The sequence below is a fragment of the Leptonychotes weddellii genome, chromosome X (genome assembly GCF_054177405.1).
Source record: "Leptonychotes weddellii isolate Sample4059 chromosome X, ASM5417740v2, whole genome shotgun sequence".
NCBI lineage: Eukaryota > Metazoa > Chordata > Mammalia > Carnivora > Phocidae > Leptonychotes > Leptonychotes weddellii.
In genome coordinates this window covers 1,727,149-1,750,161 of record NC_138385.1, presented here as the reverse complement: position 1 = coordinate 1,750,161, position 23,013 = coordinate 1,727,149, and the positions used below count along the sequence as shown (strand labels likewise).

The 23,013-nt window shown below is 62.6% G+C and overlaps 1 protein-coding gene and 1 long non-coding RNA gene across 3 annotated transcripts; one reads left to right on the top strand and one right to left on the bottom strand.

Annotated features, from left to right (window-relative positions):
- Positions 1-344: 344 nt before the first annotated feature.
- On the bottom strand, positions 345-9,125 carry LOC145717762 (uncharacterized). The gene is made up of 3 exons (XR_014141159.1): positions 9,041-9,125; positions 2,824-2,894; positions 345-1,708 (listed from the first exon to the last, which is right to left on the bottom strand). It is a non-coding gene; the product is annotated as an uncharacterized LOC145717762 (long non-coding RNA).
- BGN (biglycan) lies at positions 8,705-22,920 on the top strand. Of its 2 annotated transcripts, none has more exons than XM_006740444.3 (8): positions 8,705-8,872; positions 17,888-18,139; positions 18,447-18,559; positions 19,074-19,287; positions 19,835-19,945; positions 20,158-20,251; positions 20,336-20,474; positions 21,702-22,920. In XM_006740444.3, exons 2-8 carry the CDS (start codon positions 17,899-17,901, stop codon positions 21,897-21,899), a joined length of 1,110 nt encoding a protein of 369 aa, XP_006740507.1. In that variant the 5' UTR covers positions 8,705-8,872; positions 17,888-17,898; the 3' UTR covers positions 21,900-22,920. The 2 variants fall into 2 exon arrangements, with proteins under 2 accessions (XP_006740507.1, XP_081664209.1); XM_081808083.1 differs by lacking the exon at positions 8,705-8,872 and adding an exon at positions 15,749-15,892.
- Positions 22,921-23,013: the final 93 nt, after the last annotated feature.

The following is a 23,013-nucleotide window of genomic DNA, read 5'->3' as shown; positions in this document are numbered from 1 at the left end:
TGGGCAGGGGCTGGCAAGGGGGAGGTGAGAGGGCCCTGGCCCAGAGCAGCAAGGGCTGAGCCTCAAGTGGGGACGTGGCAGGTGGTGGCAGTGACCTGCCTGACCCGCTGCCCTGGGTCCGGTGGCCGTGACTCAGTCGTATTGCCCCCCTCACTATAGGGCCCTCTGTTTCTCTCCTCTCGTATGATACCTGCCTCCCCTTTCTGGGGCCTTCTCTCTTCTGCTTGACCCTGCCATCCCCACCCTATAGACACGTGCCCCTGAATTCCATCTGACACTCGAGTGGCTCAAGACTCCAATCTCATCTCCACACACCTGGAGAACAACCTTATTGACCGGCGCCGCATCCCACCCACCACCTTCTCCTGCATCCAGGTCTACTGCAGTGTGGTCCTCCGGCCTCAGCAGGGGGAGGGGGTGGCGGAGGGCTCCTAGGAGCCCCCTGCTCCCTTAGGACTTCAGGGTGGGGGGGGGGCAGGCCTAGCTCCACTTGATCTTTGCACTACTAGGAGGAAGATCTAGAAGACCCTGCTGCTTCAGATGCTCCCCCTTCCCATTGACTGCTGAGGCCCCTTCACTTAGTAAATGGCCCAGCAGGGTGCAGCGCTGGTTTGGACTTGAGCATAATAAACGCATTTCATTCAAGCCCAGGAGCCTCCACCAACCTCCCTCTCTTCGTCCTGGGTTTAAGCTGCATTTGCATGCTGGCGCTTTGTTGTGCACAGAGTCCCCAGGGCCTGCATCCTCCACACCACTTCATTAGCAGGGAGTTAAGAGGGCCTGGTTCCAGAAGCTTCTCCAAGAGCCTCCCCACCCTTACCTGCCCTGGCCAGGGTACTGAAGTCACCCTTCACAAGGATGTGGCAACCCAGCAGCTCAGACAGCATCAGTGCCTCTCTTCCAGGAAGCATCCCTGTCCCAGGTATGGACCCACAGAGATGGGCTCTGCTGGCAGAGCAGGCTGATGTGTGGGGGCCCCTGGTGCCTGCCCTTACCCTGGTTCCCCCCATCCCTGGTGCGTACACATCCCCAGTCCGGCCTGTGGGTCACCAGGGCCCCACCGAAGGACCTTAGGGGCAGGGGCAGGCATGCAGTGATGTGGGACCCGAATGTACCTTTGTGAGACCTGGTGCCAGGGAAGGGTGGGGAGTGCTTGGTCTGTGGGAGGCCAGGCCTGGCCCTGGGAACCCAGTGGTGACCGCCCCCTGGCCAGAGTTGCAGCCTGCCTGCCTGGTGGGGGAGGCAGACGCAGACACCAGCAAGCTGTGAGAGCTCAGCCCTGCCAAGCCCTGAGGACAGGACAGGTCAGCTGTGCTGGGTGGGAACACAGGGTCTGCAGAGCCCCCTGAAGTCCCCAGGGCAGTTACCCTGCTTTTGGGAGGGGACCACTGGGAACAGTGTAGGGTCATCAGGTCAGCCTTGACAGCTCATGATGCCATCTCACCCGATGCTGGGGAGGGTGAGGGATGGGGAGGCCACAACCAGCAGAGACCACAGCTGACCCAGCCCCTGCCCCCAGGGGAGTGGGAGGCTCATGGTGGTATGGGGGCCAGAGAGATAGCTAAGTGACAGGCATCAAGGATGTGGCAGGAGCAGGACTGGCCCCAGCTTTCAGTGCTGCCTGGATGTGGGTGGAGGGAAGGAAAAAGTCACCAAGTGCCTACTGCAGAGACCTTGTCCGGCCACCACCTCTGGCTGGGGTCTGGGCCTGGGAAATGCAAGTCTCGTGTGAGTCCCGTTCTATAGCCAGCCCCCCACCCCCAGCCCTCACCCCCACTCCACCCCCGAATTCTCAGCAGAGAAAGGGCCAGACTCAGGCAGGGGGCGGGGAGAGGCCTGGGAAGCTTGGGGAGTGTTTGCTTTGGACTCATCCTTGCATTCCTTCTTCTCCAGGGCCCAGGCCCACAGATAGGGCACTTCCTGTTTGGGCTGGGTCAGAGGTCAGCAGCCCTTGAGGCGCTGGCCCCCGATGGGAGGGAGGACTTGCTGCTTTCCCAGCTCTCATGACCCCTCCCCCTCAGCTGGCTACCCGGCCTGGCCCCTGCTCTCCTGCTATGGTCAGTCCCCAGTCCCCTCCTTCTCCGCAGTCACAGGGCTCCGGCCCTGGGAGGCACAGGAAGTTCAGGCTAGGTGAACCACCCTCCCCTACTGGCCTCTCCTCCCTGCTGTTCTTACCCCTCCTGAGCACGTGAGGCCGGAGGGCCTGGGAGGAGAAGGGCCACCTCCCAGAGCCCACTGCTTGTCAGGACAACCTGGCCTTGAGGAGGGCAGGGGCAGCCCACAGGTGGTTGGTTACTGGGGTAAGTTCCACTTCAGACAGGAAGCTACTTGGCCCTTGGGGGTGCTGTCAGGTGGGTGAACCCAGGCCTGGAAGCCAATCCTTAATGATCTGCCAAGCCCCTAGTGGGTGTCTGCCGCTAGGCTCCCCAGAAACCGACCAGGACTAGGAGGCAAGGATTAGCTCACGGGAAGTTTACTGGGAGGCCCTTGGGGCCACCACCTCGGGCAGGGGAGGATAGGAACAGGAGTAGCCCAGGGAGGAGCTGGCCTGTGACCAAGGACAAAGAGTACAATTCTCTCGTGAGGGCAGGGGCGGCCGGCAGCTAGAGGCCAGGGGCTTCAGTCCTAGAGGGGAGAGGGCCCAGGCAGCATGGCCCCCAGTGGGACGCCCCCAGACAGAGCCCCAGCCAGGACAAGCGAGTGCAGTGTATGTGGTACCCGCTGGCAGGACCAAGGCCCCCCGCTTCACCCCCACCCCCACCCCCGACGCCCTGTAGCCGCCCCTTCTTCACCCACGTCCCTGGCCCCGTATGTTCCGCTCACCGGTGCCGCCATGGAGGTGGTTACTGCACTTCTCTTCAGGAACCCCAAAGCGCTGGGCCTCGGCGGGGTGACTACAGTCAGGTGGCAGGAAGGGAGGCACTCATCAGCCCTCGGACTGAGACAGGGGTACGGAGGTGGGCGGGGGAGACTGAGGGTAAGGACGGTGGGGACCAGGAAGGGGATCCATAAGGCAACAAGTGCAGTGGTGGAGAGTGGGGACAGGGAGCAGGGGTGTACCCCTGGGGCTGGAGCGATGTCTCCTTCCAAGGACCTCGGTGGAACCTTGTATCTCTGCCTACCCCTCCCAGCCACAGTCCTGGAGTCCTGCCCATCGGCTTCCAAATTCTTCTCCAAGCTTTCTATCCCCAGCACCCCCACGTGAGGGCCAGCCTCCCGCTCCTTCGCCAGGCTCCCTGCCTGCTTTCTGCACATCTGGTGCCAAGCCTTCCTCCTGCCTTGTACCCCACGTGGTGGCAAGCTTGGTTTAAGCCCCCCACATCCGGGAGAAACGGGCTCAGGAAGGAGCAAAGGCTACGTCTAGCATGGTGTGCCCCACGCAGGGCCAGCCCAAGAGACACTGGCTGCCCGTCCCCCTCCCCTGTGCCTGCCCTCACCCCCTGCCCCCACCAGAGCCTCCTAGCCCTGCAGGCAGCAGGGAGATGCAGCCGCTGCTCCGGGGGGGGGGGGGGGGGGCTGGCGTCCCCCCGGGGGGAAGACCATGGCTGTCCCGGGGTGCCTCATGGCCTCCCTGTGTTTCACCGGCTTCACGGGCAGCCCCCAGACGCCTCCGTGTGGCACAGCCCCCTGTCCACCTTCCCTCCCGCAGCCACACGCCAGACCACGCCTCTCTAAAGATAGCTAGACACAGGCCCAGCCTCCGTGGGGACCCCTTCGGGCCCTGGAATTACAGCCCTGGCGGCCTGGGGCAGAGAGCCGCTGTGTGATTATGTCCTCAGGGGAAGGTCAAAAAAAGCTCTGGCAGAGAGAGTGCCAGCTTCCACTGGCCACACCTCGGCTATCAGCGCTGGGAAGCTTCCAGACGGCAGAGGCTCGGCCCGCTCTGCAGCGTCTCAGCTCCCTCTTGGGTCTGTTTAACGTGAGCCTCATGGGGAATGGTGCCCAGCCCCCTGCACCCAGAGGGTCCCCCTGAGCACGGTTAGGTATGCTACCTCGGGGCTCCCGAACGTTAGGACCCTAGGCTCCAGAGACACTCCGGCTGGGAGGGGCTGCCCCCTGGTGACTTTAGGCCTGGCTCCCCACTGTCGCTGCCCCACCACTGAGGGTGTGGAGGTTGGGAGTGGATGAAGCCAGCAGGCTGTGAGCGAGGCCCACATGCGAGGCCGTGAACTTGGAGATGCTGGCTTGGCTTCAAGGGGCCGCAGTGCCCAGGAGCCTCGAGGACCCTCTCGGAGATCTCGGCTGAGTTCCGGGTGGGGTCGCTTGCTCAAGAAGTGACCTCCATGTGTATGTGCTGCGACCCTGCCGGGTACTTGTCCTGGAGACGGGGGCGTAAGGGGGCTCCCTGGGGTGAGAGCATTTGCTTTGGGCTGGCTTTGCAAGAACCCTGTGTGAGCACTCCAGGGAAGGGCTGGAAGGCAGCCCAGGGGGCCGCTGGAGAGCCACCTCCCCCCAGGAAGTCCTCTCTGCGCCCCCATCCTGTGCTAGTACCTAGGCCTGTGTGCTTTCCTCTGTAGCGCTCGTCACACTTGCTCACCATCACGCTTCTCCAAGCACATCCTCGCTTCTGATCCAGTAGCACGTGTGCTCAGGGGGGCGGAGAGCAGTGAGGCTGACTGACTGACTCAGTGCCCAGGAAAGGGACAGAGAGACAGATGGGAGATCTAAGGAAGGAGCAAGGAGCCAGGAAGAACAGACAGGGGGAGCGACGTGTAGAGGCAGAGAGGAATGAGCAGGGGCCTAGGCAGACACAGCAAGGCAGGGAGGCCAGGAAGGGCCCAGAAGGGGGTGCCAGAGGGCCCCTGGAGCTCAGGGCCATGCTGTTCTTTCCAGGCCCCAGAGGCTCATGGGACCAACAGCTGGGTGGGCTGGAGCTCAGGGGCAGCTCTCTCAACTGCTGTCACCTCGGTAGGGGTCCCTTTCAAGCCCCTGGGCCTTGACATGCTGGGCCACCTCCCAGGCTTCCAGACTCTACCCTCCAGGGAGCCCCACCAGAGGCAGAGTTTCATGCCCAAAGGGAAGCCGAGACTCGAAGCCTGCCTGCCGTGTGCCCTGCTTCTTTCCCGGGCCTCCCTCTCTCACTTTGAAGGCAGGACACACACAGCTGTTTGGGGACAGGCTGCAGCTGACTCCAGGTCCTTCGCACCCAGGCATACAGGATGGAAATGGGTTCAGACTGCCCTGCCCCAGGAGCCCCCCATAGCTGCTTACCGGCCCTGCCTTCCCCTCCTATGCGCGCCCTTGCTTAGCACCCTTGCCCTTGCCAGCCCTCCTGTCCCCTAACTGCTACCCCTGCCATGCTACCTCCAGGCACCTTCCCTGTACTCTAGGGCTCCAGGCTGGGTCCTGGGGGACGGGCTGGGCCAGCAAGCTGCGGGCCGGCTGCTCTGAGCAGGGAGCCAGCAGTGGGGCCTAGAGCGTCAGGATCAGCCAGCACTCTGTAGCCCTTTGGGGAAAGTGTCCACGCTCGGGCTTTGGGGGCCTGCCTGTCTGGTGGTGTCCCGGAGGTCCAGGGCATGCTGGGAGACGGCCCTTGTCCCCCTGGGCTCATGCTGGCAGAGGCCGGGCTCTGCCTCTCGCAGCTCCCCTGACCCCCATGACTTGGCCAGCCCTGTCTAGCACGTGTTCTTGTGGAGCTAAGACAGCTGTGCATGGGCCTCCTCCAGAGCCTGGGGGCCTCAGGAAATGCGTGCTCTTCCTTCCGGCCTTGCCCTCCATGCCTGCCCTCCTCTGCCTCCTGCTGCCAGACGGCAGGGGGCCACAAGGACAGGCTGTTCCCAGCTGGGCTTCAGGTTGTCCCTGGGCTGCGGGGAGAGGGAGGAGGAAGGGGAAGGCCCAGGACTGAGGTGCTGCCTGGCTGGTCTGGGAGTGGCCCCCAAATTAGAGGGCCAGGCCGGCCGAGTGACTCAGTTATGCCTTATTGCAGACTGCAAACCACAGACACAAGAGCCTTCCAGGCGCAAGAGCCGTATTTACGGAAATACTGCCCCAGATGCATCCCCCAACTGCAGGAAAGAGCTCCAGGGTGCATAATGTGCCCTGTGCAGGGTGTTGCCCGTCATCACCCCCAAGCTCCCTCCAGGAGCATGCCTGGTCAACACCCAAGGCTGTGCACTGTGCAGGGGACACTGAGGCTACCCCACCTAGTTGGGGTGATACTCTCTCCCCGCTGGTCCCCACACCCTCTGCGCCTTGCTGTGTGCTATCCCTTCCTCTGCCAACACTTCCCTTCCCTCCTTTTTCTCTTGTCTACTCTAAGTCACTTCCTCCAGGAAGCCTTTCCGAGTCTCTGGTGCTGTGTGTGGCCCTGGGGAAGCAAGAAACAAGAGTGCCCCTGGCCCCTCCCTGCGGGGCTCAGAGCTCAGCCCTGGAGCCCCCAGAGTGCCTTTCCCCAGCAGAGCTCCAGCCACCGTATTCAGGGCTCTTTTTGCTCCCGCTGGGACTCCTGGAGGCCGAGGACCTGAGTGCTGGCTGGCTCCTAGGGTACCAGCCCCCAGAGCCGTGCAGGGCCAGTGGAGGGTGGCCTGGGGGCACAAGGCCAGGTGGGGCTTTAGATGCAGCTAAAGGCTCCTTGGGGTAACGGGCATGTCTTACTTTTTTTTTTCTTTTTTAAAAAGAGCTTTTTTAAGATACAATTCTCCTATTTAAAATGTACAATTCAGGGCCCTTGGGTGGCTCAAGTCGGTAAAGCATCTGCCTTCGGCTCAGGTCATGATGTCAGGGTCCTAGGATCGAGTCCCGCATCGGGCTCTGTGCTCAGCGGGGAGCCTGCTTCTCCCTCTGCCTGCCGCTCCCCCTGCTTGTGATCTCCCTCTCTCTCTCTCTCTCTCTCTGACAAATAAAAAAATAAAATGTTTAAAAAAATAAAATAAAATGTATAATTCAGTGGTTTTTAGTATGTTCAGTGTGCAACATCACCATAGTCAACTTTAGAACAGTTTCATCACCTGGAAGAGAAAACTGATGCCTTCAGCTGCCACCCTCTATCCCCCCACTTACCCCCTGGCCCTAAGAAATCACTCATGCGCTTTCTGTCCCTATACGTTTGCCTATTCTGGATGTTTCATGTGGAATCATGCAATATGTGATGGGCCCCTTTCACAGAGCACGGTGTTTTATCCATGATGGGGGCACTATGACTGGGGACGCCAGAGCTCAGGGACGCTACGTGGGCTTCTACTGCCAGAGACGTTTGAGTATGTCTCCAATAAACAGTAAAAAACACAAACAAACAAGCAGACAAACGACTCCCCTTGTCTGGAAGGGCATGTGTTCTCTCCAGTCTCCAGGTCCCAAGCATCTGCAGCCGCCTCACCCATGAAAACAAGAGCTCCCACCCCAGACCCTGTTCTTCCCGCATCTCCTTTCTCCGTGGCCTGGAAGCTTCTTGCAGGCAGGCACCATGGCTTGATCAGGCCACCATGTGTCTCCAGTCCTCGGCCGGGGGCCCTGAACTGATACTGGTGCACATGGAAGGGGATCCGGGCCCAGCCACATCCCCAGGCAGAACCTTCTAGACCCCACCTGCACGTGGCCCTGCACAGCTGGCCAGGTGCTCAGGACCCGCAGGCCTCACTCCTGTTCTCCCTTCTGGGACCCACCTCTCCCCCACCTCCCTCAGCCTCTGCCTGTGGAGTTTGTCATCTCTCCATGCAGTTTTCTCTTTTGATCTCAGGGGCGTTCCGTCCCTTCTTTAGTTCCTGTGGGTACACAGACCAGGGGAAGAAGGGGACCCCACTGGACAGAGAGGACATGTGCTAAGGCCCTGGGCTCTAGACACAGGTAGAGCTGGGCTTCCAGTGATCATGTGGGGTTGTGGCTGATGGTGGCCTCTTCCTGGGACGTTTGGCAGGCTGGCCCAGTTCGACCCTATGAGTGGCCCGCACAGGGCTCAGCCCCGAGGAAGTGCCCACCCACAGAGTATTCATTGCCTCCTAGGGGACCGCACGGATTGAGCAAAGAAAGATGACTCACTTTTCCACTCTCAGCTTGTCTGAGCCTCAGGGTAGGCAAGCTAGGGAAGACCCCCAGAGTCTGTGACGCCTTCCTGTCAGTCCCCAGCTGAGTCCCATCTTGAGTTCACACAGAGAAGACCAGTCCTCTTTTCCAGGGAAAAAAGACTGGAGTGGAGTGGGGGGCTGGGATGTCCAGAGTACCTGGGAGCCTGCTGAAATCCAGAAATCCGCAACAGCTGCCTCCCTGCCTGCGGAGAACCACCTCCTTGTTCAGGCCCAGGCTGCCCGAGGTTCCGGGCGAGCTCAGGACAGAATTCCAGGGGCCACTCGCTGGACTAGCAACCACAGGCCGCCTCCCCCTCGCCTCCCTTCCCTTTCTGCTCTCTGCCTGCAAGTGCCAACAAGCCAGTTCCTGCCCCTCTCTGGGCCTCAGTGTCCCTATCTGGGCAGTGGAAAATTTGACTATCTAAGGCTGTGCCTGCCCAGAGACACCAAGGGTCCTTGTGTGAGTGAGAGTGTGGACCTTCCCCATGTGCCTGGGGCGGTGGGTGGGTGGGGGGACAGCTAGCCCAGCCGTCTAGAAGAAAATTGCTCCCTTTGAAGCTTCCAGGGGGGCCCCCGGAGGTCTGCCCCCTCCCTCCCTTCTTCCCTCCCTCTCTCCTTCCCTCTCCGCCCCACCAGCCCCCTCCCTTTTTCCCTCCCTCCCCGCCCCCTCCTGCCGTCGTCCCCTCCCTGTCGGCCAGCCCGCCCAGCCTTTAGCCTCCCTCCCACCGCCTCTGTCTTCCCTCTCTCCACAAACTGCCCCGGAGTGAGCAGCTGCTCTCGGAGGGCCCGACGAAGACGGACAGACGCACTGACTGCCTGACACCCAAGCCTGCCAACCAGCCAGCCTGTGCCCGGCTGCCTGCCCTCTCCAGGTAGGGCCCCCCATACCAGCTCCCCACCCCCCCCGGCTGTCCCTGCTGTCCCCTCCTTGTCTCATCCCTGGTTCCACTGTCCCCTCACCATCCTGGAGATGCCACCCGTCCCTGCTGCCCCCACACCACCCCTCCACATCCCTACCCTTGTCTCTGCCAGCCCCTTACCTCCAGGCACGATTCCCACTGGCCCACACCCCTTCGTCACCACGCTGCAGCTCCCTTAGTCCTTGTCCCTTTCTGTGTTTTCTGCCCCCCCTTTCCTCTCCCTTCTGACCTCACTCAGCAACACTGCATGTCTACCCTCCCTGCCTCCCTCTCAGGTTCTTCCCCTTGACTTCCCCCCCCCCAACCCCGAGCATGGCCCAGGCATGGCTGGGTGGCTGGCATCCCAGCTCTGCCAGGAGCCCTCGTCCTTCACTGGGAGTCCCTGAGTCCCTGAGAGCACCCTGCACTCCTGCGGGGTTCCCTCTGCGCTCTGCTCTGGCACCCTTGGGGAACAGTCCGCACTGCCCAGCACCAGCCCTTGGTGTGGGCTCGGAGACTTGGTTTCCCCCGCACACCCCAGGCAGCCTGCCCAGATATTTCTCCCTTCCTCACAGGCTAATTCCCTTCCTCTACCTCCTCCTGAGTGAGGGGCGGGTCCACAGGGCCCTGGCCACAGGGTCCCTGGGTGCGGCTGCTTGGGTGGCTCAGTTCTGCCTGTCCCCAGGACCCCCTTGGATTGACTCAGAATGGGGGTGGGGAAATGCCATGTTAGCCTGGGCAGGCCTAGCTTGGGACGCTGCAGGGTCTCTGGGGACCCTGGGGAGGGGTGAGGCCACAGATCCACTTTCAAACTCAGACACCGTTGTCCCAGGATGGATGCCTTTAAGGATCAGTGAGGTTCAAGAGCTCTGTCCCCCAAAAGCAGCCCCCCACTGACTGGTGCATGGGGCGACTCTAGATTGGAGGGAGAACCCCAGGTCTGAAGCAAAAGCATAGTTGCCAGGTTGCCTCCCAGAGTGCTTTGGGAGGGGAGGAGTGGCCCCTGCTGGTCTCACCCCCACTCCCTCCATTGTACAAAGGGGACCAGTGAGGCCCAGAGACAGGCAGGAACCTGCCTACAACTGCACAGCAAGTCAGATGCAAAGCTGGGGCCAGGACCCAGGGCTCCTGACTGACAAGCCCTGGCTATTGATGCCATACCACCCAGGGAAGCCTCAAAGTCACTTGGGCATTGACAATGACGACCTGTGGCCAACTGCACCGCGTGGGGATTGGAGTGGGAGGTGACAGGGCCACTGGCCTGTCCTGCAAGTCCCCAAGATGGCTGGCATGCTGCGGGGCGTGCCAAGCGACCCAGGAGAGGAGCAAGGCTGAATGGAGCTCTCTGCACGTGTCACCAAGTGCCCTGGAGGTTGGGGGATGGGAGCACCCCCCTCCCTGCCCCGTGGGTGGGGCTGTGGCCCAGGCACTGGTTCGTGAGGGCTGCCCGAGTTGGTTCTGCTGAGGGGAGCAGGAGGCCCAGGGTGCTCCAGGGCAGGGTGGTGGCTTAGGGCAGGCAGGGTAGACCTCGTTCAGGCCAGGGAGACTGTTCTCGAACAGTGTTCGTGAAGGGCCACTCTGGTTGCAGATATGGCCAGTCCTACCCCTGCTCCCTGGCCTGCCAACTCTCCACCCTACAGGGACTCAGTGGCGTTGAGACAGGCTGGAGATGCTCAGGCCTCCCTCAGTGCCAAGAAAGAAGGTTCCTGGGGGAGGTCCCCGCAGGGACAGGGTTGGTGCGGGGTGAGAATGCGGGCGGGCGGCCGCGAACACACAGGGGAGCGCCTCCTGGAGACATGCAGCTGCCTGGGCCTCGGCTCCCTGAGACACCAGCTGCTCAGGCAGAGGCTCTGGGGGGACAGCTCGGGGTAGCCTTGGAGGGCAGGAGGGTGGGGGTGCCTCGAAAGGAAGGCACCACACTGGACGGCGAGAGCAGACTGGGAGCCTGGCCCACCCGCCCGCCCACTGGCCTACCTTTAAGCCCCAAGAACCCAGGTCACAGTGGGCACAAACCATCCCACGGCTTTTGTGCCCTGCCCTGGAGCAGGGACTCGAGTGCCCGTTTTGTGGACGGGGAGTCTGAAGGCCAGCTTTTTCGCTGATGGGCGGGGGGCAGTTCTGTGCAGGCTCATTTCAGGGGCCCAGAAAGCTGGCATGCCAGTCCTCTGACGAAATTTCTTCCCCATCTTACCAGTGGCCCTGGCCCGTTGGAGGAGCATAAACAAGGAAGGACAGGAGGAACGGGAGTGTTTGAGAGACCCCAGAGTGTCCCTTCCGGTGCCAGTGCGAAGTCCCCACAAGAGGGCAGAGCCTTCCAATAGGGCCTCCAATCTCTCCCAGCTGCCCTGCTTCCTGGGCCACTCACTGCCATCCCTCTTCCGCTCCCTGGGGAAGCCCCGTGGAGACAGCGCAGCACAGGACTGCCCCAGCAGTCACTTGTCCTTAGCAGCCTGGGGACGCAGCCGTCTCGCAGGATCTCTCTGGGGCACACAAGCAGTGGGCACTGGCAGGTGCCGTCCACCCGGCCCCCTCCCCCCCCCCCCCGCGGACGGTCCCAGGCCCAGCCCCAAGGCCTCTGAAGCCTCATCTGCTGAGCCACTCGGTCATTTGTCTTGCACATCTCTAGGGACCTTCCAACACCCCTGATTGTAAAAAAGGTCTTCCCACCCCCACCATGACTCCCTCCCCACCCTCCTCATCGGTCACCCCAGGTTGAGAGAGCTTGGTCTCTGCCCGGAGCTGCCTCCTTCCACACCTGTCGGCCCCATTGGTGCGAGGGGACACACCAGCCCAAGGGCTTGGCTCAAATTGAGGGGCAAGAGGGGTGATGGTGGCTCTCCCAGGCACCCTCCCTGTGAGCCGTGGAGTTGGGGGGTGTTGAGCAAGAGCTCTCCCTGAAGGCAGGGTCCTGGCAGCTCTGCCCCCCCCCCCATCTAGCTGACCCTAGTGCCAGTCAGTGCCCCTCCCCTCCCTCCTGTCCTCTTCTGCTCAGACACTGGGGCCCACACCTTGATCACCCACAGGATGCCTTCTGTAAATCCCACCTTAGAGGGAGCCAGTAGGGGGCCGGCAGAGGAGGGCTGTGCTGGGGGAACGGGGAAGGTATTTGCTCAGTCTTGCTCCCGGGCCTGAGGCCCATTAAGCCCAACTGGCCGGCCCCGTGGTCAGGCCAGCCTCCCAGTGGCCCCTGGGGTGGGCATGGGGCGGGGCCCTCGTGGCCAGCTCCTCTAGGGGGTGGGTGGCTGTGATTCATCGCCCCCTCACCTGGAGCCCACAGCCCGAGCGTCCCCCCGGGGCTTCCTTCACTCCCTCTAGGACTCCAGGCTCCTGGGAGCTGCCCCAAAGCCACCCCATTTGGCTTCTCGTGTCCCCCCCAACTGCCCTGCTCTGGATCAGGGCAGTTCATGGGATGGCCATGGAAGACACCTTCTTGCCTAGGACCCACCAGCCTCAGTTCCCATGGCAGCCTACAGAACAACATCACTGTCATCCCTGGGAGCCCGGAACTCAGACGACTCACCAGCCCCTCCCTGTGGTAACACATCTCTCAGTTTTAAGGGGCTGGGGTCTCCACCCAGTCTCCTAGCACTCAGCTCTCCCAGTCCATGGCATCTGGAAGCCAAACTCCACAAACACCAGCCTGGGGCTGAGCTGCAGGACTCTGTGACTCTAAGCTCACCCCTGTTTCTCCCCCACCATCTGCCCCTTGAGGGTCGGATGGCCAAGTGGAACACAGCAGACAGACACAGGCGCAAGTGGCTGCAGGACTGGGGATTTGGGGAACAGAAGCAGGACTTGAAGGAGAGGGGCAGAGGGCAGAGAGAGAGGCCTCTAAGGCCCTGATGGACCATAATCAAGGGCTCCCACCCCCAGCCAGATCTCCCGGCAGAGAACAGGGAACCCGATGCAGGGAAGGAGCTGCAGGAAACTCTGGGCCCAGGAAGGGAAGGGTCTCACTCCCAGGGGCCTGGCCAGTCTTCTGCCCAGAAGGCAGGGCCAAGCCCCCTTGCCTTGGCCTGGCCTAGCCCAGCCAGGGAGCAAGGCAGGGGGGGCGCCGGGCTCTGGGAACCAGGCTGAGAACATCTCCCTTCGGGGTCTGGTGCCTGCTGGGACCTAAAATGTTCCAGGGAAGCTCCCTGGCCTGGCTGGGATGATGGCTTTTCCATGCCTCTGCAGACCTGAAGCAAGCGCTGGGGGGTGTGCTGGGGCCACGGAGGGGCGGCTGGCCCTCCAGACAGTAGGGCGCTACTGTTCTCAGCGGTCAGAGAGAGGCCCCGTGTTGCCAGAGGAGTCATGATGCCCGCAAGGGGGTAAAGGGCCCACAGAGCAGGGCCCAGCTTTCCACCAGCATCACCTCCCAGCTCAGGTGAGGGAGCTGCCGAGGAGTCTTTTCCAGGGACCCAGGGGCTGATCCAGCCCCCTGCGCAGCCTAGGGAGTAGAGGGTCTTGTGGCTTTGGGACCTGCGGCACAGTCTGCAATGACAGAGGGTGGGGCCAGTTCCATGGGCAGGTAGACAGACAGACAGTGGAGTCCAGTTCTACCATTTCCTTACTGTGTGGCCTTGGGCAAGAGTTTTGGGCAAAGTCTGAGCCTCAGTTTACCTCTTCATTAAGTGGTAAAAACAGCTCTTGCTTCTTTTGGTCTTTGGGAGGGCTATGTTTATGTTTATGTTTAAGTCCCCTGCCCCGCCCCTGGGAGATGATAGCATCCGCCCTCTTCCTCAAACATTCTAGAACGTGGTGAGGAGGAGCTCAGGGTTTCTTCAGTGAGTGGGAGGAGGAGGAAGGACACACGGCTCAGGTGTGAAAGGAGCCGGAAACTCAGGACCCCCAGCTGACCTGGGTCATCTGCTGCCTGGCTCCTGGCCAACAGTTTGACCCTCCTGCTTTCCAGAGGTTTCCCGGCAGAGTGGGGGAGGGGTGGACGGCTCTCCTGAATGCTGTGGGGAGAGAGGTCTGACCGAGCCAGCACGGGCCACCCTGTCGGGTCCCTGGGCCCAGCCCTCTGTAGCCAGAGGGCCGGCTCCCTGCTGGCTCCCTACAGCCTCCGACCCCCGCATTCAGGTCATGCCTCTCCCTGAAGGCTGACAGAGCCCGGGGCCCAGCTCCGTCCAGTCACACCAGCAGTGCCAGGGCCACGGCAGGAAAGAGCTGCCCTGGCCGGCCACATTCAGGCGTCTGCTCGCCCTGCAGCCGACGGTGGCTTGGGGTGCAGACGCAGATGGGGTGGGGCTCAGGGCCTGCCCCCTCCCCACTCCAGCCACGAGCCCCTCGCACGGTCACCCTCTCACACACACGCACCCGCGTAGGCTTCAGCAGACCCATGGGTGGCATGTGTCCCCGCTCTCTGCGTCAGTGGGCTGGGGCCTGGGAGGGCAGCAGGGAGCAGCCGGGACTACAGCTCTGCACAGTGCCCCTGCCTCCGGCCTGTTGTTTGAAGCTGGCCCCTGAGGGATTTGGCGGACAGAGGGGGGTGGGGGGGGAAGGGTACCCTGCGTTGCCCGGCCCCCTCCCAACCCTCCCCATCCACGCAGCCCCAGGGATTCGGCAGGGCTAGGTAGATGGTGGCACGCACGCCAGAGTTCAGGTCGGGTTGCTCCGTGGGGCCAGACACCCTGGGCTGAGGCCTCAGGACGGTGCCCGGCCGGCGTCTACGACTTGGCAGCAGCAGGCCACACATCTGCAAGCAAGCTCCCAGGCCATGCCAGACCTTGAGTCCTGCTCCCGCCGCCCTTGGCCTGGCCTGAATGCCTGGCACGGCCCCTCCATGTTCTCAGAGGCTGCCAATGCGTCTTGTTTGGCGCTGACCTGGAGCAATCCCACTCGGAGGACTGCGCTGGCTTTCAGAGGGCTAGACAAGGAAGGCCCTATTGGTCTGGCGGTGCAGGCTCCAGGAAGCCCGGCCTTTTCCCTTGCTCACATCTGTGGGCACCGGGCCGGAGGCCTCACCACTGTGACCACTTGTTTCCTTTGCTCTGAGCAGGGAGGCTGGGGGGGCGGTGTCCAGCGAGCTCCAAGCGCACTTTGATGGGGCTCAAGGCCCCTCAGGTCCATTGTCCGGCCAGCCCCCCCCCCCACCACCACCACTCTGCCATGCAGTTCTACCAGCCGAGTCTTGTGCCGGCTCCCAGAGTGGACATGAGGCTCTGCTGGGAAGCCTGCCCAGCCCCCACCCTTCCAGCTGCTCCACTGCCTGGGCCCGGCCAGAGGCGGGTGGCGGGAGAACCAGCCACACCTTGTCCTCTGCCTCTGTCACAGGGCCCTGGTATAGGGCCTCCAAGCCCTCAGCTTCAGTCCCTTCCCCCCAAGAACGAGCCTGCGCTGGAGCCTATGGCCGCTGCCTCAGCCTCTCTGTGGCCCCCAGATGCAGCGACATCAAGCATGGCTGGTTTGAGCTGATTCATCTCGTCTAGAGCACCCATCCCCCCGGGACAGGTCCCGGGAGCCCACGTGGAGCCTGGGTGGCCTGTCCTGCCCTGGTTGGCCTTCCCAGGGCCATCCATCCCCTACTCTGGTGGAGGGGCCCGATGGGGGGGGCGGAGGTTCCCTGTGGAGACCCCCAGCCCTTCCCAGCCCTGGCAGGCTAGAAGAGGCCTGCTTTTGCCCACCTCTCCCCACAGCCTTCCCTGGGCCTGGCCAGACCACCCCACCCACCCCCACCTATCCAGGTGAACTGTGGATCCCAAAGCCTTCCAAGGCTCCCACTGGGCGTTCCAGCCCTGACTCATCCCCCCTGTGAGGTAGCGGCTGTGGCAGGGGTGCCAGGCAAGAAGGGAACAGTCTCCTCCCTCTCTCCCACTCCATCTTGCTCTCCTGCCTCCATCCTCCCCTTCCTGTTCTCTCCTACCACTCCTCCTCCTCCCAGCCCCAGGCGTCCAGTGGCTCCCAGGCAAGGGCCCCAAGCAGCAGCAGCAGGCACTCGAGGCCTAGGCCTACCCTGCTCTGCCCTGGAGGTTGCAGAATCAGGGGAAGAAGGAGGGACACACTGCCCAGGTAGGCAAGCACGGGGCCTTCTCCCTACTCGGCACCGTGACCTTCCGGGGGCTGGCAGGACCTGGGTGTGATCGTGGGGTGTTGGGGCTTGAAGGAGCCAGGCACACTGGGTGCTCCCCCGACATGGGGGACCTTTGCTTTGCTGTGTGACCTGGGACAGGCATGCAGCTTCTCTGAGCTTGTCCCTGGGGGCCACACTCAGGAGGGCTGTTGGAACCTGCTGGGGGCGTTCTGGGGCTGGCTCTCCAGCTGAGTCCACTGAACCATGTCCTGGGTCCGTGACCTCTGCTGGCCAAGTACACTGCAGGCCTGGTTGCCAGAAAGGCTGCTCCATTCTCTCCCACTCTGTCCTTGGGGATGGTGGGAGCCAGGGCAAGCTACATGACCCACTGAGGGGGTGCCTGAGTATGGAAGGGGGAGGCAAGACTGGGATAGATGGGAACCCGGGGCATAGAGCAGTTGTGCCCAGACCCGGAGGTGGTCCCAGGCCCCTGGCCTGCTGGTTGGGAGGATTCTGGGGGGCAGCCGGCTGCAGCCAGCCCAGGCCCACACCAACTGGGCTTGCCCAGGAAAGCAGCAGGCAGGGCCAAGCTGCTCACAAGGTGCTGGCCTAGAGTACACAGGCCCTCCACTCCGCAGGGACTCCTTCCACATTTCCATCCGGCAGTGAGGCTCAGGGGTCACCCAGCCCCACTGAAGCCCCTCACGGCCCCTCCCCCAACCAAAATGGGCCCCAAGTGAGGAGGGTCTCCCTGGGGTGGGGCCCGGTGTGGGTCTGCAGGAAGCCCCTGGGACCCGGCCAGGCTTACTGCCCACGGATGCCCCCAAGGCAACCCCAGACACCAGAATCTAGGAGGGAAGCAGGGCAGGCCCACTTATGCCTGTATAACAAATGGGGAAATTAGGCCGGCTGCGACTTTCCCGGGCAATCCAGGTAGGTGAGGGTGCTGGGAGAGGCAGAGGCTCGGGCCTTTTCCTGCACAGGACCTTCCAACAGAGGGGCCTCTCTCTGGATGGGAGAAGGAAGGAGGTGGGTAAATATGGGCACCTGGGGCAGGTTCAGGCAGGGCAGCTTCCCCTCACGCCCACCCCGCTACCCGGCCTGGGGGAGCCTTCAGACAAGCCTGATCCTGCCTGCCACTTTGGCAGCAGCCTACTCCCCTCTGGTGGCCTCTCCAGGGGGCTGGGCCACGGGCAGAAGGAAGGCAGGGGCCGATGTGCGAGCCCTGGGGCTCTGCAGGCCAAGCCACGGGAAGCGCTGGAGGCCAGGAGGGGCTGCTGAGGCCCTGGGGAGCAATGGGGAGGGTGGGTGCCCCTCCCCTCAGCCGTTTCCGCAAGGCTCTCTTTCTCCGCACTGCCCCCGGGGCTAGCCCAGGTCTCAGCCCAGCGTGCCCAGCCTGGTGTCTTGGCCCCTCGAGTTTTCTTCGAAAAATGTGGGTGTGCTGCAAGGGGGAGCTCAGGCAGGAAAGGAAGTGACTCATGGTGGTCTAGCTCAACACTGACTGCACCCACATTGCCCTGAGCCACAATAGTGCATTCAAATCCAAATCTTTCAAAGCCCGTATGGGGCAAATAGTTGCGTTTCCGTCTGCCTCCTCCACTCCCTTCGCTCGCCTCACTGACCACACCCCCGCCAGGCAGGCTGCTGGCTGACTCAGTGGTGTGTGGGGGACAGCGGGGGAGGGGGTTAGTGCTGCAGACTCACCGACTGGCAAGACAACGCATTGCCCATTAAAGCCAGCATCCTGCCTGGGATCAGAGGGGAGCAGGAGCTGTCTCCCGCCTGCCCACACCTCCTCCCGCTGCCGCCTCCTTCCCGGCCGCTCCTACCTTGGGGTGTGGCTGTCCCCAGTGAGGAGGAGTGGCGAACGGGGTGCCAGCACGTGCAGAACCTTGGCTCCTGCTGTTTGGAGGCTTGCCGGGAGAGGGCCCAGAGGGCAGGTACGAGTGCCGGCTGGGCCCTCCTGACAGCCCCTCCCCACCCTGGCTTCCCAGGCACACCCACCATGCGGCCCCTGTGGCTCCTCGCATCCCTGCTGGCCCTGAGCCAGGCTCTGCCCTTTGAGCAGAAGGCCTTCTGGGACTTTACCTTGGACGACGGGCTGCCCGTGCTGAACGATGAGGAGGCTTCGGGTGCTGAGACAACTTCAGGGGTCCCGGACCTGGACTCCCTCCCGCCCACCTTCAGCGCCATGTGTCCCTTTGGCTGCCACTGCCACCTGCGGGTTGTTCAGTGCTCCGACCTGGGTCAGTCCTGGGACCGGGGCGGGACAGGCGCATGAAGGCGCAGGCCCAGCCTGAGCGCCCTACCAAGAAGACACGTGTCCGTCTTGTGGGATGGGCATGAAAGGGTGGGGTCAGGGATGGGGTGACCCCACACAGGCCTGGGGATCTGGGTTTCAGTGTGGAACGGTTGTTCGGTTGCAAGCGGGTGGGGAGTGAGAAGGGCCTTCACCTGCGGCAGAGTCCCTGCGTGCGTGTCTGTGTGTGCGCGCGCGTGCGTGTCCCGGTGCTCAGAGTCGCTCATGCTGGTGACGGTGGCCCCGGCCCCCAGGTCTGAAGGCTGTGCCCAAGGAGATCTCACCCGACACGACGCTGCTGGACCTGCAGAACAATGACATCTCGGAGCTCCGCAGGGATGACTTCAAAGGCCTCCAGCACCTTTATGTAAGCGAGCCCCGGCCCTGCGGGGCTCCGAGGAGGTGGGCGGTGCCCTGTGGGTGCCAGAGGGACCGGAGGCCCATGGAGTCCTGCGAGAAGTCTGGAGTGCCCCAGGTCACAGGTCACATGTGTGGATGTCAGCAGCCAGAAGCACAGGACAGAATCGCTCCGCCCAATTCCCTTTTCGGCTGAAAACTTTTTGTTGTATTGGGGCATTGCAGCTACCCGAGAAGGAAAGACTTGGTCATAGTCAGGGTGCAAGTAGGGAAATCGAGACGCAGCCAAGTGGTGGGCCGTGTGAGGCAATAATCGCCCAGCCAGGCCTGAGTGCGGGCTTCTGGCTCTGCACTCTGCCCGCAGGCACAGATGGATCTGCTTGAGGCTGTGCTGGAGGCCCCACTGATCGCCAGTCCGGGGGCGGGGGGGGGGGGAGGGGGGGGAGCAAGGGAGGGAGAAAGTGGTGAGGGCAGGGCGCGGTGGGGAGCTGGTGCCTTCACTTCCCACGCCCTCCCTGCCCCAGGCTCTCGTCCTGGTGAACAACAAGATCTCCAAGATCCACGAGAAGGCCTTCAGCCCCCTGCGGAAGCTGCAGAAGCTCTATATCTCCAAGAACCACCTGGTGGAGATCCCTCCTAACCTGCCCAGCTCCCTGGTGGAGCTCCGCATCCATGACAACCGCATCCGCAAGGTGCCAAAGGGCGTGTTTAGCGGGCTGCGCAACATGAACTGCATCGGTGAGTGCGGCCGGCCCGTGACAGGCAGGCCTCACCCCGTGGCCAGCAGGGAGGGCTCAGGGAGAGCGGCCTCTTGCAGCCAGAGTGGCTTGGTGCCACGGACAAGCCTGGTGGGCCTCATAGAACATTCTGGAGGCTTGTCTGGGGGCATGCCCCAGGGCTGCCAAGGCAAAATGAAGAGAAACCTGGGGACCATAGAGAGAGGGGAGGGAAAGGGCCAGCCAGCCAGGGACCACCATGGGCCCAGCCAGAGGGGCTGAGCAGGCTGGGGTGGAGCCCCACCTTGATCTCTGGCTCCCCTCCCTTTCCTCCTGCTTCCCCTACCCCCGGAGGTCGATGCCTGAGCCAACACCCTTGGGAGGTAATGGTCTTGAATAGCCAGGAGTTTGCAATCAGCCCAGTAAATTAGCAGAGCTGCTTTCAGGGGGAGCTGGGGGAGCAGGGCCCGTCAGGCTAGCCCAAGCCAGGAAGCCCGCAGGACCTGGGGCTGTGCAGGCAGGCGGCCGCCCAGCTCCGGCGCCAGGACTGAGCAGGGCTTCTCTCCTAGAGATGGGTGGGAACCCCCTGGAAAACAGTGGCTTTGAGCCTGGAGCCTTCGATGGCCTGAAGCTCAACTACCTTCGCATCTCTGAGGCCAAGCTCACCGGCATCCCCAAAGGTAGGAAGGCAGCCCCTTTCCCCCCTGCTCTCCGGCCTCCATGGCACAGATGGGCACGGATGGGGGGCGGGGGGCTGGAGACATCTGGAGCCACCAATCAACTCAGGGAGGGCTTTGGTAGTGCTCCCGTCCGCCACCCCACATACAGACCCAGCCCGCACACGTGGCCTCCCCTCCTGCATTCCACTCAGAACACCCTCTTTTCCTGGCAGACCTCCCCGAGACCCTGAATGAACTCCATCTGGACCACAACAAAATCCAGGCCATCGAGCTGGAGGATCTGCTCCGTTACTCCAAGCTGTACAGGTGGTCTGGGGGTCCAAGCAGTGTGCCCTGCCCCACTGCTCTTTTCTCCTCTAGCCTTTGGTACATCTCATCTGCCCTTTGCAGGTTGGGCCTGGGCCACAACCAGATCCGCATGATCGAGAACGGGAGCCTAAGCTTCCTGCCCACCCTGCGGGAGCTGCACTTGGACAATAACAAGCTGTCCAGGGTGCCTTCTGGCCTTCCGGACCTCAAGCTCCTCCAGGTGAGAGCCGTGGGCAGCCCCCATGCCAGCTTCTGTAAGACAGAGTGGAACAGGACCTTGGTGTGTGTGATCTGGCCAGCGTCTTCTGCTCTCTCTGCCTCCACCTCCTGATCTGCAAAGAAGCAATCACAAGGATCAGTGCTGAGGAAGTAGGGAAGGCGAGCGGGGACTCCACCGGGGATGACAAAGAGGGCAGGTCATGGGTGGGGAGGGGGCTCAAGGCGTGAGCAGGAGTTGGCCTGGTAGATATTGCAGCTGAAGTTTTCCTAGGTGTGTGGGACACCAGAAAGGCATGGCAGAGCCTGGGAGGTCAGAGAACAGTCTGGGCATCGGAGGTGCACAGATTTGTGGCAAGATAGGTTCAGCTCAGAGCCGGAAGTAGGCTGATGAGGGGGTGCAGGGTCTTGCCTGGGGTTCTTTCAGGGACCCCTGTCCCTGGCTTGGTTTCCAGTCTCTGCCCCGGTCCCATTCATACTCGCCAGGAGACCTGCCATTCCCACAGGCTGTCCAGCCAGAGCCAAGTCCAGACCGGTGAGGGCGGGGGGAGAGGGTCAGGCCAGAAGCTGCGGCAGGGAGGCCCACGCCCGGCTAAGCGCGCCCTCTAGCGGCCGGTGTCCTCTCTGCCTCTAGAGGGCGCAGCTGCAGGCTGAGCACCTCCGCACCACCATGGGGCTCCTTACCTACTCACCCTCCTGCTTCCTCCGTCCCTCCCCTAGAGAGGGGCTTCAGAAAGTTGAGGGCTGCTAGAGAGCAAGCACCCCTGCGGACTGGAAGGAGGAGGAGGTCATCTGCAGGCTCTTTCTCCTCTCATACCTATGGGTCTCTGGAGTGAGAGGCTGCACCCAGGGGCAGGCCTGGAGTTTGGGAAACCCAGAGGGAGGGCCAGGGACCCTCTGTGAGCCCAAGGTGCCATCTTTCCAGGCCCCTCACTTCCCACCCACCATACACCGCATGTGGGTCCCTCGTCCCGGCCCCTGGTCACACACCAGCACCTTAAAATCCCACCCAGCACCCACCTGGCAACCACACCCAAGCCTCAAAAGGGCAAGCCCTGCAATGAAATCGCACCCATGAGATGGCCAGGCGGGACTCAGCCAGGAGGGAGGGCCCAAGCCCTCTGTTGTCTGCCCTCCACCTGGCCCACCCAGGCTGGACCAGGTTCGGAGGGTGGTCAGGGGATGACTCGGCTGCCAGCCCTGGGCCTGAGCCACACCCCTCTGCCCCCAGGTGGTCTATCTGCACACCAACAACATCACCAAGGTGGGCGTCAACGACTTCTGTCCTGTGGGCTTCGGGGTCAAGCGGGCATACTACAACGGCATCAGCCTCTTCAATAACCCCGTGCCCTACTGGGAGGTGCAGCCGGCCACTTTCCGCTGCGTCACCGACCGCCTGGCCATCCAGTTTGGCAACTACAAAAAGTAGAAGCGGCAAGCAGCCGCTGTGATGGCCTGGGCGGGGCCTCTGGGGAGCACAGCAGACATCGTGAAGGGGAGGGCAGAGCCAAGGAGCGAAGCCAGCGCCCAGCTGCACCCAACCCAGCCCCGCCCTTGATCCTGGACCCCAACTCGCTGCCTCCTGACACCCTCATCCTGGCTCCCCAGCATGCAGATGGGGCACAAGACCCAGCCACCATCACATGCCTCTTGGCTTCAGAGCTGCCCCTGCCCCCGCCCCCCATCATAGCCACTCAGAGGCACCCTCATAAAGCTCTCTTCCCATTCGCCCTGAAATCAAATTGCCCAAGACTCCAGTCCAAGACAGATGGACCCTGGGTCAAGCGGGTGGGAAGGGGCTAACAAGGATGGAGACAGCCCACCCCACCTGCCTGGCACACATTCCTCCAGCTTCCAACCATCCTTGGCCTGGCCTGCTACCCTTGGCTTCTCGTGCCCCCCACCCTTCTGCAAGTTCATGGCCCATCTATCCGAGCCTCTTTGCTCTACTGGCCTCTAGACCAGTATCTTCCTCTCTGGCTCTCTGGCTCTCTCTCTCCCTCTCTCTCTATCTCCATCTATCTCTCTCATCCTTCCTCTCCTCTCTCACATCTCTGAGCTGGGTCCAGTGTCTGTCTCGCTGGGCTTCTGCCCAGCCCTTACCCAGGCAAGCCAGGGGACAGTGGGCAGCTGTCCCCAAGCCTGCCCCACGCGGTCCTTGCCCCCAAGTCTGGACTGTCCTGGAGGAGGCCGGCAGGTGGAGGTGATGTGCCCCGCACACATCCACTGTTCCAAAGGGGAGCATTGGCCCTGCAAAGGGCCCGGCATCCCGCTGGAGCCGCCAGCCAGCTTTCCTTGTTCCTCTTTCCCCCCATGATGGCTAATTCTCCCTCCCTTCGCCTTCTGGCCCCTGGTATGGTGGGGGTTTCAAGCAATCACACCCAGCTTGAGGAGGGGCTGCTTCTGAGGTCGGTTGTTGTCTTCCAATTAAAGAAACACTGTGCAATATGGCTCTGTGTGCTGCCACTTATGGGGGGGCGGGGCGCTGGGGACTGAGCGGAGAGGGGAGCCACGATGGGCCACTCTGAGCCTCGGGCTTCCTC